The sequence below is a fragment of the Hippocampus bargibanti genome, linkage group LG10, assembly GCF_051943395.1.
Source record: "Hippocampus bargibanti isolate YZ-2025 linkage group LG10, ASM5194339v1, whole genome shotgun sequence".
Classification (NCBI taxonomy): Eukaryota; Metazoa; Chordata; class Actinopteri; order Syngnathiformes; family Syngnathidae; genus Hippocampus; species Hippocampus bargibanti.
Genome location: NC_142743.1, coordinates 8,870,600 through 8,887,088, shown reverse-complemented (window position 1 = coordinate 8,887,088; position 16,489 = coordinate 8,870,600). Strand labels below are relative to the sequence as shown.

Genomic DNA, 16,489 nt, shown 5'->3' with positions numbered 1-16,489 from the left:
GCAGGACTTTTCTGAACTTGAGCGAAGGTCCACTACCCAACATGGGTACAGGCACACACTTTGGGGGAGTCCAAATCCAACCGCAATAAAGAAGGAGACAAAATCAGGAAGTAACCAGAAAGAGGATCACGACATGTTACAGAGACGGAAAACTGCTCGAGCAAGTATAGCAGAGCTTTGATATGGAATACATTCTCGCGTTGTTTTCAATAAAGCCATGTGGGAATTTATATGGAGGCAATTTTATGGAGAGGGGACAATTGGGACTGTTTGAAGGGACTCTCCTCTGCCTGAAGGTGGCGCACCTACCCAACGAATGGCGAGCGGGTGTGTTGCGGAGGTGAATGCAGGGCAGGGGTCACCACGGGTCACGAAGCAGCGCAAGACAACACTCACGTACACATCAGTCTACATGGAGACTTCCACCGAAACTCTTGTCATCTCCGAATGTGATAAAAGCAACGATTTCACCACATTGTGCAATCAAGTCTGTTTCCCCCCATTACGTTATCACCATATCCAAGCGCTTCTCAATAATTTTCTGCCCCCCTCCAGGAAATACTTCAAACCCCACTTTGCAAATCATTGTATCCCTATTAAAGTCATAGAAAAAAAAATGAAAATAAACAAAATAAATATATACTCGCTCACATTAAGTTAGTAACACACCAAACCAATTTAAACTATGAAACAAAAACAAAGTCGACAATGTAATGTAAAAATATATTTACTGTTGTAATTACAAATAAGGAAGTCGGAATGGCTCAGAAAAAAAAAATAGGATTGCAACGTTTTCCGATAATCGGAGCACTACTGCCGCCTCCTGGAAAACACCGCAATTACAACGACGTAGATGAAATTGGGTGGATTCTTATCTAGTTCCCCGGCATCATACGAGGCTACCTCGTGAAGTGTAATCGTTGACAATGTTACAGAGTCGCTGATTGAGAGTCAGCAGGGCGTCGAGAAGCAGAAGAGAGAGTGACTGAGCGAAACGGCTACACATTGGCAATTCAAACAAAAATTACCCATGTTAACGTAACAGCTGGACTCACGTGTGCCTCATTTGATAACACGACACCCAATCCTTCCCCTATTTTAAAAGGATAACACGCGCTTATGTAAAATATTAATGACAATAAAAATAACACTGGGTTGTTTGCCTGGTCTCCCAATGCATGGCATGTAGGTTTAATGTTGAAAGCTATTTTGGTCCATTATTCAAACTGCTGCAGTTCAAGCTACTTCTTGGTAAATAAATAAATAAATAAATAAATAAATAAATAAATAAATAAATAAATAAAAATCAGGTTCTATGGTAATTTTCACTCAACATTGGGTTTTCTATCAAAACAACACATATGGTTGTTTCAAATCTGCCCACATAGCAGGGCAGTTTATTTATTTTATTTGGTATAAAAGTTGTATTATTTTTGATAAAGTAGTTTTAAGAGTGTACACTTTTTATAACAGTTGGTGCATAAATAACTTAAAAAAAGGGGAGCAACCCAAAATTTGGTGCTATTTGTTATTTAGCCCAAAAATTGAGTCAAATTAATAACCAATACAATACAATAGGGAGTGGAGTTACTGAATAATCCACAAAGTTTATTCAATGTTTTATGACCCAATTTGTCTTTTATTTGATCCGGTTGTTATTAAGTGTCATCTACTAAAAAAAATCCACAACTCTAAGTGCTTTGGGAGCACAACCCAACATTTTTAGTGTGCATATACATATGTAATATATTTCATCTGTCACATATTTTTACACAATGAAAAGGAGAAAATACAAAAATAATAATCAGAATCAGAATCATCTTTATTGCCAAGTATGTAGAACACACAAGGAATTTGTCTCCGCTAGAACAATACATTTCATTTATAAGCGCCTTTCAAAACTCTCAAGGAACCCTTTAAAGTCACATAAATACATGTCGTTGATTTCTCTCAATATCACCTGAGAGTAAAACATGTTTTTGCACTTGGATTTGAGAAATGGTTTTTATGTAAAATGAGGCCATTTGCATTTCAAGATGAGAGAATCGGTGGTTAAAGTCTGTCAAGCTGTCATATTAAAAAAATGAATTTCCAACCATGACACGATCATATTGTTAATCAATTAAATCAGTGTTCATTAGTTATTATTATTGATTAAAAAGGGAGGGGATTAATATAACATTCTATCCACGGACTAACGTCATTTGTAAATATAGGGCAAATTATTTTAGGGCTATTCCTTGTAAAATATATTTTTGGGCAGAGGACAATATTTTTAAATGCTGAACAAAGACTGCAGTGACAACTCCACACGAAACTGGCGGCGCGCTGCATTTTGGGTGTTTTCCACCAAAGCGGTCGAGCAGATGCTTCCAGTTGTGCAGCAACACACACACACGAGTGCATCAAGTGCACATTGGAAAGTACAAACGCATTGAAAGAAAAGGGGGAGAAAAGTGTTTTTAAACAAGTGCACAGTTAAGTAATTGGATTTTATGCCCTCTTCTCGCTCGCTCGCGCCTTTCTCTCCATGGTGCTCCTGGAAAAAAAACCTCTCTCCAAAACTCTCCAGACGTCTGCTGAGGCTTTTCTTTCACGATCTCCCCATGTTCTTTTTTCATTTTAATTCTTTGACATCACTCACGGGATCAGATATAGACTAGCATTTCTTTTTTTAGTGGTGGGGGGACTGGGGTGTGCATGAAAAGCTTCGTGAAAAGGCGAGACTGCATGCGAGCCGTCTTGTTTTGACGCATGAGAGCCGTCCGGGTGCACGAACACAATAAACCTGTTGTTAACCTTGCTGCTGCAGATATGTTTAAAGCAAACAGCCAATTGTTGTACGAAATGTATTCAAGTATAAAATAATGCCCTTTGTTTGGAGAGGGGGAAAAGTTTGAGGGCCTTCAGCAGCCGCCTTTGTGCACTTTGCGCCTCGGCGTCCCCGCGTTGGCGCATTCCCCCGGCGCCTTGAAACGCGATTGTTTCTCGCTTTTCTAATGGCATTTACCGGATCAAAACACGCTGTTAATTCGATCAGAAGGCCTCACCCCTTGCAACAATGGCAGTATAATTTCTCCCAAAGTTTGTTAAGTTGACCGAAATTAGGCAAATGAATAGGGGTCTCCAAGCTATCCATTCCGCAGGTGACGGCGGATAATGCGCGCTCCCACCAGCTGCATACTTCTTTATTTCTCCCTTTCTTCGCAGAGCATTATTAAAATTTAGGCCAATGAAACTATTCAATGCACTGAATGGACATTTTCTTATAGGATAATAGGATACAAATTGAGCCCCCTCCAAAAGGGGTCTCCAGTGGCGGGTCCTCGCGTGCGCCTTGACGCAGACCAACACTCGTGTGCCAGCAGGCCCCCGCAAGGCACGCGGGGATGCACCTGCCCTCGCCTGCACAAAAAAAGAAAAGATAAAGAAGTAAAATAAAACTAAGAACGCCCCCAGCCTAAAAATAAAATAAAATAAAAAAAAAACAGAACAAAGCATGAGAATACATCGTGTGACGCTAAAGGGGTGTCCTAGAAAATCTCGTAAATTTGGCGGAAAAGCCTATTTAAAGCTTACTTAATTAGTCTAATGGCCTACATTGGGAGTTTTTGTAAGAGAGTGAGGCATGGAAGACGACGAAACATGCCGTCGTGTGAGGGAAAAAAACAGATGCTCTCTTCTCTTTTTGTTTTTTCTTTTTTGTTCGTGTTTGGTTGTTTTGGGTCGTGCGTTCGGTGCATGCGCCCGTCTCGTTCCAAAGCTTTCCTGACAATGCAAATGAGATCCCACGACGAATCACGTGTTGTTCAAGAAGCCACGTGGGTTAACAAAGCCAGGTTACCACCCTCCCTGACACCCCGATCGCCCCCACCCAAAAAAAAATCTCCAACCGACCCTAAACGCACATTAAACCCAATGTGCACGCATGATCCCTATCTAATCCCTGCTAGGAATAATTTACATTTTTGTGACCCCCCCAAAAGACAAGCCCCTTTAAAAGGAGTTGCCTTGTTTTCCAGTGCTTACATTTCGTTGTCTTTTCCACAATATCGCGTTTGTCTACAAAACTTTGGGAGACGTTTTTCCTTTGTTTTTTGAAACATTTCTTTCTATGGCATCGAAAATGAAGGAACGAAAGGTAAGCACACGCATGTCACTCTCCTACTTTTAAAATGTAAAGCAGTGATACAGTATTTGTTCGACTTAAAAATTTATCTCCACATATTTTTATGGTGTCAGACTGAATTTTGAACGCAACTTCTTCACGTCGTTCAGGCAACACGTTCACGCATTTATTCACGCACATTACATTCAGCTACAGTCCCTTAAAATCCTTGATATACTTTCATTGAATTTTCCACCTGTCCTACTACATTTTAATGACGTCACGAATGCAGACAGTCTACCCGGAAGTAGTGCGTAAAGCAAGGCTGGCGCGCAGCATGTGCGTTTTCGTTCCATTCCAGCAAGAGGATGTTTTTATTTTGTCTGTTTGGAATAAATAAGAACTTCTTCCACGCATAAATAAATAAATAAAATAAAATTACTAAAAATGACTTCTGTCCATGTTTCCAGAGAACGCCCATCTCCCACAAAGTCATTGAAAAACGAAGACGAGATCGTATCAATCGCTGTCTCAACGAGCTGGGGAAAACTGTGCCGATGGCGCTGGCCAAACAGGTATTGATCTATTTTTGTTCCCTCATCCTACGGTGACGCCAAATGAGATATAGAGGTACATAACGTGTCATTTCTTTACTCCTAAAGAACTCTGGGAAGCTGGAGAAGGCTGAAATATTGGAAATGACGGTGCAGTATTTGAGGGCTCTTCACTCTGCGGATTTCCCAAGAGGCAGAGAAAAAGGTGAGTCGGAAACTCGAGTGGGGGAGTTTGAGATACAAAATGACGATTAGTGAGCCAGCAATAAAATATTCGTTACTTGTCGTGACTTATTTTTATTGACTATTTGGATTTGGATTAGCCTTTTTTAGTCTTGCAGTGGAGAAATTTACATTTCACCCCCGCTCCCCTTTAAAAATGGTTTTACCCAGATTACTATGTTCAGTTGTCACTAAATTATGTCATGCAACAAAATGTCTATTGCATGACTATATATATCGCAGTTAATCCCGATAGTAAAATGACAACTCCAACAAGAACCAATGTAATGTTGGAGGTGGGGGTACATCTTTCGTATAGATCACGTGAACATGTGTGGGTGTACCTAATGAAGTGACCGGGTATGACTGCTGCTGTCAAAAATGAAAACCTAAAGACATGATGAAATTAAACGATTCAGATTCTTAAATGAGTTTTTGAGTAGACAAAAAAATCCAAGTAGCACCCCAAACCCCCCCCCCCCCCCCCCCCCCCCCCCCCCCCCCCGAAAAAAAAGAACAATGCTGCTCGACAAGTTTACTCACATTGTAAAAATGATGAGGGTGTCAAAGTCAAGGCCCGGGGGGCAAATCTGGCCCATCACATCATTTTATTCGGCCCGTGAAAGTAAATCAAGCATGTCAAGTGACAGAATGCTTGCTAAAGTCGGAACCAAAAGGTAACCTAATGTAAACCACAATAACAGTTATTTTTTTACTTCAAAATTGAAAACTGCGATACAACTATGTACCTTGATCCAAATTATGCTTATTTCGTGCAACCACTTGATGAAATATTAATGACTACATTAGACATAATTTTTTCAGTGGATATTAGAATAACAGACACGCTTATTTTATTCCTAAAGTTGTCACGTATGCGTCACTGCAGGCGAGTTGCTGACCGAGTTCGCCAATTACTTCCACTACGGCTACCACGAATGCATGAAGAACCTGGTCCACTATCTAACCACGGAGGACAGAGCTGAGACCAAAGACATCAAATACGCGCGGATCCTCGCTTTCCTGCAGTCCAAATCGCGCGCCGTCACCGAGCCGGTGTTCGGTTCCGCCGGCACCGAGACGTCAGAGTACTTGAGCCACCAGTTGCACTCGTCCCCGGAACACCAGAGTCTGCACAGCCCCACGGAAGCCACGTTGTATCAGCATCACCACCACCATCAACAGCAGCAGCAGCAGAACTCGCCGGGACACTTGTCATGGCACGGCTCATCTCGTGGGCCGACTATTTCGTACCCGCCCGCCGTAGCGTTGAGTGCGGCGGCGCATGCGCAGCAGCACGGTGGTTACTTGTCGCCGGTGCAGGGACTCGAACCTCATCACTACTTCAATTTGCTTGGCCATGCGCATCACAACACATTCACTATGCACAGTGCGCAACACGCCATATAACACGCGCACGCATTGCCTTGTACTTTTATTTATATCAATGTGGAGGATGGAGATGAGACTTGTAAAGTGTACATGATGTGAATAAATTTTTGGAATGAAATGTTATTGTTACTTTGCTATTTTTCTATATGCAATGATTCTAAGATACACAGCAGGAATAGTAATAATTTCTTATATTAGATTAGATTACATTAGATGAGCCTTTAGTTGTCTCTCGGTGGAGAAATTTTCATTTCCCAGCAGCAAAATCAAAATACAGGAGCTGCTGTAAAGGCAACCACTCTTGAGGCGCCATCTTGAAGTCAAAAAATAACAATTAATACAACACAATACAACAATTAATGTAACACAATACAAAATACACACAGTCTTCAATCTTTAGCATTTTCTGCAACCTCTGTTGCATGAAGCAGTTCAGGATGAAAGAGAGGATCAAAGCGTCCTTTTCACCAGTGGATCAGGGACGTCATGGTGAAATGTACACGTCTGCTACAAGCTAAAGGGTGAAAGCAAACACGAAGCTGTCGCATCTATTAACGAAAGAGATTGTCTCACATCTCCTGTCCCACATAAATCTGCTTCAATTTCAAGCTGCATGCCACAGTTCCACATTCGCATCGGCGCTCTGCACTAACCTTTCTTCTCCTCATTGCGGGCTCCTCAAGTCATGCATCCATCTAGTCGCAGACTGTCCAACAGCACCAACCTTTCCGCTGAACAAAACGGGACTGTGAAAATCTGCCCATAGCAGGCGCAAAAAAGCCCCGGAGCTGTTTAACGTCGGGGGTGGGGTGTACATCTTTTGTATTAGATCACGTGAACATGTGTGGGTGTATCTAATGAAGTGACCGAGTGTGACTGCTGCTGTCAAAAATGAAAACGTACAGACAAGATGACATTAAATGATTCAGATTCTTAAATGATTCCATTGAGGTGATGCAAGGTATGTCCTTTTTTCGGTCAGGGGCGTTCCTTCAGTGATGTCACGTACGGACTCGTCACCAATTCAAAAACAAGACTTCCGGAATATTCAGCGCGAGTCTTAAAACGTAAAATATAGCTATATGCGGTGGAATCTTTGTAAAATACGCTCAGTAGAAGTCATTTGAAGCCATTTTACAAATTATGGACACAACTTGTACGGAGACGTCGGTTGTCCATTAACTCACTCACTGCCAGACGTGAAAAAATGTGCCAGGGTTTTTGTCATTTTCACTCAAATTGCAGGACCCACAGAATACGTTTTGAGTTTGAGGACTACATAAACATTCAATGCTGCGTAAGAAACATTAGACTCCCTTCATTCATCAGAAAAAAAGAGTTAATTCCTAAATTATCTGGAGTTATCTGAGCTTGACATAAATTCGGGACTGGCAGTGCAAGAGTTTAAGAGCGCCCTTTTGGGAAGTATGCTACTTTAAAAAAATAAAATAACATTGTGTAAGTATGATGGGAAATAATAGGCGCATTAGTTCAGTGTTGTTATTTCACAGTTTAGAAAAAAAGCTATTTAAGCTCTTTAAAAACACCCAGCAAGTTTTGATTGGTCGCTTGTAAATCCTTTCCATACCTCTGAGTGTTTCCATACCTCATGGTGTGTTGTAGTAAAAGTTCCATTTAACAGAATTGGCTCTATTTTCGGTTGCTTTGAATCTGGCAAGAAGCACTGCGTCAATTTGCACATGGACAGACTCGACCGAGTTTTGGTATTTTCGCGGCGGATACGATGCAACGTAATTGTACGCCACAACAAACCCGATAAAACAGGGAAAACAATCAGATATTAGTTGGGACACAGTTGGTCCACGAGCGGCCCTGCGAGGATAAATAACGCATTTCTCGTCGGCTCTTTTAACTAAGTTGTATGCATGGCGTTTAGATGTGAAAAAAAAAACAAAAAAACGGGGGAGCTTAAACAGCTAAAAAGAGAGCCGCCTCATTGTGAGTGAAAGCTGAAAGGCGAACAATCATGCTTCATCCTTGAGTGACTGCGAAGAAACGTCATCAACACCATGAAATTCAAGTTTCACTCTGAAGGAAATGCTTTTTCTTGTAGTCTTTATTTTAAATTTTCTTTCTATCCGAAGGACATGAAACGGTGCACGTCTCCTCATGGGGCATCTCAAGACGCATTCAATATTAATAAAGGACACAAAAAGAGCGTATTGTGTACACATGGCGAAATGTGTACACAAGAATGATTTCAGGGTGGCTGGCTCATATGAATAAACCTGCATCATTCGCCTCGATGCTTGAATAAAACACGTTAAGCGGCATTAAGCAGCCCCCCACCCTTCTTTTCCACTACCCCTTCACCCCAAAAGAAGACAGTGGCCATGCATGCGGATGAATGGTGACCGCAAACACAAAGTGAAGCTTCGGCACGTTCATCTGTATGAAAAAAAATCCTTACAGACACATCGCATGAATAATAATCATGTGAGCTCGGATAAAAAGACATTGCATTGATTGTCATGTAAACGGGGGCGCCGTGAGACATGGCTGCACGCTCTTCGTTTTTGGCATCTATGCCATTTCGATTTGTTTTTCTTTTATTTGCTAAAAAAAATGTAAAAGTAAAGTGCTACCCTGATTCAACATTTTAATTAACAATTAGCATGTTCTGGTGTTTTATTTGTTTCATCCGAGATTTTTTTTAAGTACAGCGTTACCCTGATTCCTTTAATTGAGGCACTTGATTACAAATTTTAATCAGCATGTAGCATGTTCAGGTGTGTTTTTTTGATTGTTTCATCTGATAATAAAAAACGTATAACATTATTCTGTGATAATTTTTTCAAAGTACAGTGCTACCCTGATTTACCATTTTAGTTAGCATGTAGTATGTTTACGTTTTTTTCTTTTTTGTCTGTGAGAATGCTCAAAAAAATATAGCTCTAGCCTGATTCACCATTTTAATTAGCATGTAACATGTTCAGATGTTTTTTTTTGTCTGTGAGAATTTTAAAAAGTACAGCGCGACCCTGATTCACCATTTTAAAGGACAACTGACACCATTTTTTTTGTTTCCTAACTGACATAAGAAAAACGTTTTATAGCATTTAAAATATGAGGTATGATATTTTTAGTCAAATGCAAAACACCAATAAAAATGAGTTGCCCAAAACTGCCACTAATGAGCTCAAAACTGGAGAGATTTAAATAGTGCCACCCCCAGTTCGTGACGTCTAATCAGGAACCTCCTTCACAAACTGCCTTGCTCCAGAATCAAAACAATGGCTTCAGAGAGTTCAGATTCGGAAAAAGATCCTTTCTTGTTCTTCATCCAGTTATGAATATGATTCAAATAGTTCTGAGGAGAAAAGCATAAGTGGTTTGCGATCGATTAAAGAAGTCCTTCTGTCTCAATTCGAGACATATGCAAGCGACGAAACCGGTGAAGGACACGCCATATGAAGTATATATGAAGCTCCGTGAATAAGCTATATAGCATCGATTGGGTGATATGTGGCATATAAGAACATGAATAACAAATAAGCCACAAGATGTCAACATCAATGCAGATTGTTTCATGGTTGTGCATGCAAAATGTTGTTTCAACTTTCAAGATGAAAAGTGCCGAACTTGCGTATGAATGGCCTTCTATACAACGGAGTTCATAATAAGAAAATTGGAGTAAATGGCAATTCACAGCAAATCAAAAATTTTATAATGGGGTCAAAAAGCATTCGTGTTTGATTCAAAGAAAAGACTGACTGTCGCAATGATACATACCAGGTTTTACTGTCATCGAAGCGTCCTTTCGGCTACACCAAAGAGTTCGGTCCCCGTTCTGAAGAATGTCGCCATCTTTGGCTTGGAAGAGCTTCCTTTTACTGATATACGTTCAACAAAATAATTGATGAGCTGGATCACAGGTGTCAAAGTCAAGGCCCGCGGGCCAAATCTGGCCCGCCACATCTTTTTTTTCGGCCCGCGAAAGCAAATCAAACTTGTTAAATTCCATGATGATTGCTAAAATCTGTGCCATGTCAACCACAATAAAAGTCATTATTCTTGACTTCAGATTTGAAAACGAGTTATTCATTAATTTGCTGTGTGCTCTATATGTAATATTTGAAGGGATTTAAACATTCTAATGGGTTCCCCAAATTCATAACGGCCCTCGAGAGGAAACCATAACTTCTTAAAACGTAAAATATAGCTATATGCCGTGGAATCTTTGTAAATTGGGCTCAGTAGAAGTCATTTGAAGTGATTTTACAAATTACGGATGCAACTTGTAGGGAGGTTGTCGGTTGTCCTTTAATTAGCATGTAGCATGTTCAGGTGTTTTTTTTTCATCTGTGGGATTTTTTTTATAAAGTGCAGCGCTACCCTGATTCACCATTTTATTTAGCATGTAGCATGTTTTTTTTAATTGATTGCCTAAATATATTTGATGAAAAAATACACTAGGTGTTCGGCAAACGTGAATTCAGGTAGTGTGAATATGCTCTACATATTATTTAAAATTTGTGTTTGGCAGCCTTTTACTGAGCATCTTCATCTTTATTAAGTTCATCGAGTTGCTTGTTCTGTAGCCACAAGGGGACATAAGCCAGTGTCTTCTTGTGCCGGTCCCAAGCCCGGATAAATACAGAGGGTTGTGTCAGGAAGGGCATCCGACGTAAAAGCTTGGCCAAAACAAACATGCGGATCAAACCTCTGATGATGGAGGACACTGATTCGCTGTGGCGACCTCTTCAAGGGAAAAGTCGAAAGGAAAAGAAGAAGGTGTTAAGCAAACGTGAAGACCAGAGAGTTACCAGGCAGAGAAATGCAAACCACTTTGAAGCTTAGTATATCAATCGGTTTCATGATATTGAACAAACACTGAGCATAACTAATAATTTGGAATGGCCTAAAAGTAAAAAAAATACGAGGCCACAGACACAGGTCACTCAAGGCTAGACTGGCTTTTAAATCAATCACTAGACCTTAACCAACACACATATTAAGAAGAACCGCCACGGGCTGCGGTAAAGAACTGGAAAAGCATTTCAAATGAACAATGCAACCGTCTGCTGAGGTCCACTTGTTATGCTTTTGTGCTGATTTATTTATCGCATCTAGATGGAAATACTCTGTAAGAAATGATGAAATTTTGAACTTTTACTGTATCTCAGATTCATCTTTCAATTTGAAACCCAAATACAGTGAGACCTCAATTTACGAACTTAATTGATTCCCAGACAGAGTGTGTAAGGCGAAAAGTGTGTATCTCAAAAAAAAAAAATCCCATAGGAAACCATTAAAATGGGAATAATCCGTTCCCGGTTTTCCATAAAATATACTTTTCAACTAAATAAGCCATAAAACTACACACAACATACCTTAATCAATGTATAATAAATGTGCTATTGTATTGCAATGAAAGAAATACACTGCATTGTATCATAAAGTCACTTTATTTACATTTGTGATGGTCATTTATGGCTTGATGGAATGGCGTTGGAGGTCGAAGGTCAAAGGGAATTGCATGAGGACTGTAATTAAAGAAATAAACTGTGCTGTAAAATAATGTTTTATTTACCTTTTTGATGGTCGTTGATGGCTTATCGAAGGAGAGTCACCTTCAATAAGGACTGTTGATGCTGTTCGGTCGTGTGCTTCCGCCGAAGATCACTCCGCCAGCCGTGGTGGGTGTGTATTATGAAAATAGTGCTTATTATAAGGTTTAATTTTCATAAATTTGACGTTTGTAAGACGAAAAGTTTGTAAGTTAAGGTGTTTGTAAGTTGAGGTCTCACTGTAGCTTCAATATGTACACACACAAAATCAACCAGTGCAATGTTTTGTAAAACTGGCTACCCTGTTTTGATGCAATTTCATTCGAAATGTCTCCTATGAATCACATTCACAGCTCGCAACCATTGTGTACACAAAGATGTTTTGTTTGGACGTACGCAAGCTGATTGTGAGAAGTCCAACCGTTAATCGGAGTGCAGCATCGGCATGGCTTTGCCCGCTTTTACGTACCTCACAATCCGATCTGAGGCTTAACACGGGGGAGCCAAAAAAAGAGGGCGGGGGCGGGGTGGTGTTGGACAGAGATCATTCCCACACTAGATAGCCGTATCTATCACACCTCCCCCGCCCAACACTATCCCCCCGTCGATGCCACCTCCCCCTCCTCATGGGCTAATAATGCCAAAACTTGGCAAGCACCCGAGCAACAGTTTTCCCATCAGATGAGAAGCCTCGCTTGGCACCGCGCTCACTCACTGTAAAGGCCGGTGCAGACCTGAACAAATGAATGAATGAATAAATGAATAAATGGGGGCCTCTTTGGCAACACCACACAGGTTACCTCACTGGATGCGGACATGCAAATACAAGCACAAGAATAAATAAACAATAAAGTATGTAAATAAATACATAAACAAACAAATAAACAATCAAAAAAAATAAATCAGATTTTTTTTTAAAGAATGTACATAAACACATAAACAAACAAATAGACAATACAAATAGTAAAATAAAATACAACAAAATAAGTATGTCATTAAATACATAAATGAAAAAATACACAAATGAATAAACAAATAAATGAATAGCCACATAAATAAATACATAAATAAAAATGTGCAAATAAATGAATAAATACATTTTGTTACAGTTTAACCAAGATGATCGAAATGACTTTTTCGAGATATATATATATATATATATATATATATATATATATATATATATATATATATATATATATATAATATACAAGATGTGAGTTGCAGTCTTTGCCACATACATTTGGCACTTTGCAAGCGCTTGGCAATCACATCGCCATGCCATCAGATTATGCAAATCCATCCCAGTTGCCCCCGATTCAACACTACCTCTATTTAGGGGCAACATATCGGAGGCAGAAGTGAATGGGTCCATACAAGTGGCGGTGTTTTACAGGAGGGGGGTTCAAAGGCATCTTGTGGCATCAATGAAACGTGTTGAATACTGTACGAAATACCCCACTGTGGACACTCGTCTCTGTCACGCCCTCGCATTTATTTCTCTTTCTTGTTTGTTGTGGGAACAAGGAGCCGTGATTTCAAGTGGCCTTTGCCATTTTTTTTTTGAAGTGGCACACCCTCCTTGCGAGATTACTGCAGGATTGACATGCCTCACCCCACACCCCTTCCAAAAAAGACACAACAAAATGATCAAAATTTTTAACGTGGGGAAAACATTCTGATTTATTCAAACATCACATTATGTGCCGAGATTTTAGAGCATCAGCAATTGGGATTTTTTTTTGGGAGACAAATAACCATTCACATTGTCACCGAATGGCAACTAATGCCACCAGCGACACTTAAAGGACAACCGACGTCTCCGGACAAGTTGTCTCCATAATTTGTAAAATGGCTTCAAATGACTTCTACTGAGCGTATTTTAAAAAGATTCCACCGCATATAGCTATATTTTACATTTTAAGACTCGCGCTGAATATTTAGGAAGTCTTGTTTTTGAGTTGGTGACGAATCCGTACGTGACGTCACTAAAGAAACCTGATTGAAAAAAAAAGACACATTGTAGCAGTCCTTCCATCACGTCAATGTATTTTGCTGTACTTGTTTAGACTGAAAACCTCGTGTTGCACCCAAAGGCCGCCAGAAGAGGGTGTCCAAGCTCCATGGAAGGAATTTATCAGCCTGTGGAAATGGGCTGATTCATTCCTTACATGGAGCTCTGCCGCCATCTTCTGCATTTTCTGTGACACCACACGTCAGTCTTGAGCCATTAGAAGGACCCAGAAAACCTTCTTTAATCGATTGCAAACATGTATGCTTTCCTCTTCAGAACTATTTGAATCATATTCATAACTGGATGTGTGACAAGAAAGCATATTCTCCGAATCTGAAGCCATTGTTTTGATTCTCTAGCAATGCAAGTCTTGGCGTGACATCACGAACTGGGGGCGGGACTTTCTGAAAATGCCCAATTCGCAGCTCAATTTTTTTTGCAGATTTTGGACAATTTAAGTCATTTTTATTGGTGTTTTGCATTTATCATACTGTGTGTTTTTGGATATTTTAGATGTTATAAAACGTTTTTCTGATGTCAGTTAAGAAACAAAAAAGTGACGTTGGTTGTCCTTTAAGTTCAATCAAAGGCAGAGCGACATCTTGGTTTGTCGAAGGATCGTTCAAAGGACAACCGACACCTCCAGACAAGTTGCGTCCATAGTTTGTAAGCTATATTTTATGTTTTAAGACTCGTGCTGAATATTGAGGAAATCTTGTTTTCGAGTTGATGACGTCACATTCGGAACACCCTTGACCGGGAAAGCGACACACAATGCAGTTTGGGTACTTTTTTTCTGAAAACACCGTGTTGGTCCGGAAATTAGAGGGAAAACTACATAAATAATGCAATGGTGAATCATTGTGTGTCACAGCCAATTGCGGTAACACGCATAAAGAAGGTGCAAGTTTACACAAATTCCCAGCGGACAAACCAGTCCATTTCCAACGGAGCTTGTGCGCCATCTTGTGCATTTTCTGGGCGCTACATTGGACTGCAGACGGCTCGAATTGATACGGAAGGACTTCTTTAATCGATTGCAAACATTTATGCTTTCCTCTTCAGAACTATTTGAATCATGTTCATAACTGGATGAGTAACAAGAAAGCATCTTCTCTGAATCTGAACTCTCTGAAGTCATTGTTTTGATTCTGGAGCAAGGCAGTGTGTGACCAATAGTGACATCACGAACAAGGGGACGAGACTTTCTGAATCTGCCCAGTTCCGAGCTCATTTTGTGGTAGTTTTGGGACACTCTTTGGGACAAGTCATTTTTATTGGTGTTTTTCATTTGACTAAAATATCAGCCTGCGTGTTTTGGGTATTTTAGATGCTATAAAACGTTTTTCTGGTGTCAGTTAGGAAACAAAAAAAATGGTGTCGGTTGTCCTTTAAGCATCAATTTTGACAACTAAACATAAAAGAAAAAAATTACTGACCTATGTAATATGGAATACACAAAATGGTAATGCTTTCTTTAACCAAAATAAAAATTTGTCAGACGAAACTCAACTAGCTTAATGCTAACACACAATGCACCGTATGCTAATTGGTGCACATATAGACAGGCAATACAAAAACGCTCAGAGATTATTCTTTAATCGTTTGATAAATAAATAAATAAATAAATAAATAAATAAATAAATAAACAAATAAATAAATAAATAAATAAATAAATAAATAAATAAATAAATAAATAAATAAATAAATACATATCTTACTATGCCACTGTGACTGTTGTATTTATATTTATATGTAGGCATGTTTTATTCTGGCAATGAAGCACAAGCTATTTCTTTATATTGTATGTAGTTATGTTATGTTTTGACTGTGCTTTATTGTATTTTTTTTAAGAAGCCTGGACTCCTTAAAAAAATCACGGTTCATTGGCAAGAATCGCATATGAGGTGTGACAACGTCAATCGGGAGAGAGCGACTTTTAAGTCTTTGCTGCGCTGAATGACCATGTGTATTATTTGTGTGTGTGCCATGGTCAGGCACCTAACATAATCGACGCAACGCCTGAGTGGGCCAAAGGGAAAATAAAACCCCGCCCGGGTTCCTAATGTGCTCCCCGTGCGCTTGGCTGGACTCACGAGGGGCCAAAAGTACCACGGCCGCCTCTTTTGTGCCACCGGTTGACGGCTGCTCCGTTGTATTTATGCGCGTCCAGAGGGCGCCCCCCAGGTCTTGGTGGGTCATCCCCGCAGGGTCATTCTGTGAGTTACCCATCCAGAGGGGAGTCAAGTAAGATTGGCAGTCAAGTGACTGAATGAACCTCAGTGAAAGATGCAGCTTATCAATGTTTCTATGTGACTGCTGCTGGGGTGACGCTTTTATTGACGGGGAGGATTCCGCAACCGTCAATGGACGGTTGACCAATGACCTTCGACCTCCAATACAGAAAAGACTGCAACGCATTGTCACGCAGAGCAGTAGAAAAATATAAAACGCGAAATACTGTAAAGTATCGTTATATTGATATCGGTTATATTGATAGTACTGCTTATTACGATACTATTTTCATTTCCCTGCAAATTTCTAGTCTTTTTATGTATAATTAGTTCCGTTTAGTACGATACATGGTTATTACGATAATCCGGTTTCCTGAATTGATATTTGTTTAGGGATTTCTATACAGTACCACCATTATCGAAATCTGTATCGG

At 40.0% G+C, this 16,489-nt stretch overlaps 1 protein-coding gene across 1 annotated transcript; it reads left to right on the top strand.

Moving 5' to 3' along the window:
• The first annotated feature begins 4,063 nt into the window (after positions 1-4,063).
• helt (helt bHLH transcription factor) lies at positions 4,064-6,376 on the top strand. The gene is made up of 4 exons (XM_089006545.1): positions 4,064-4,141; positions 4,579-4,683; positions 4,771-4,867; positions 5,774-6,376. Exons 1-4 carry the CDS (start codon positions 4,115-4,117, stop codon positions 6,292-6,294), a joined length of 750 nt encoding a protein of 249 aa, XP_088862671.1. The 5' UTR covers positions 4,064-4,114; the 3' UTR covers positions 6,295-6,376.
• The last annotated feature ends 10,113 nt before the right edge of the window (positions 6,377-16,489 follow it).

Bases quoted from the DNA above. Each gene is read 5' to 3' on its own strand.
- helt (XM_089006545.1), top strand. From the start codon at position 4,115: ATGGCATCGAAAATGAAGGAACGAAAG. The intron at 4,684-4,770 runs GTATTGATCTAT...TTACTCCTAAAG, and splicing joins CGATGGCGCTGGCCAAACAG to AACTCTGGGAAGCTGGAGAA. The intron at 4,868-5,773 runs GTGAGTCGGAAA...GCGTCACTGCAG, and splicing joins CCCAAGAGGCAGAGAAAAAG to GCGAGTTGCTGACCGAGTTC.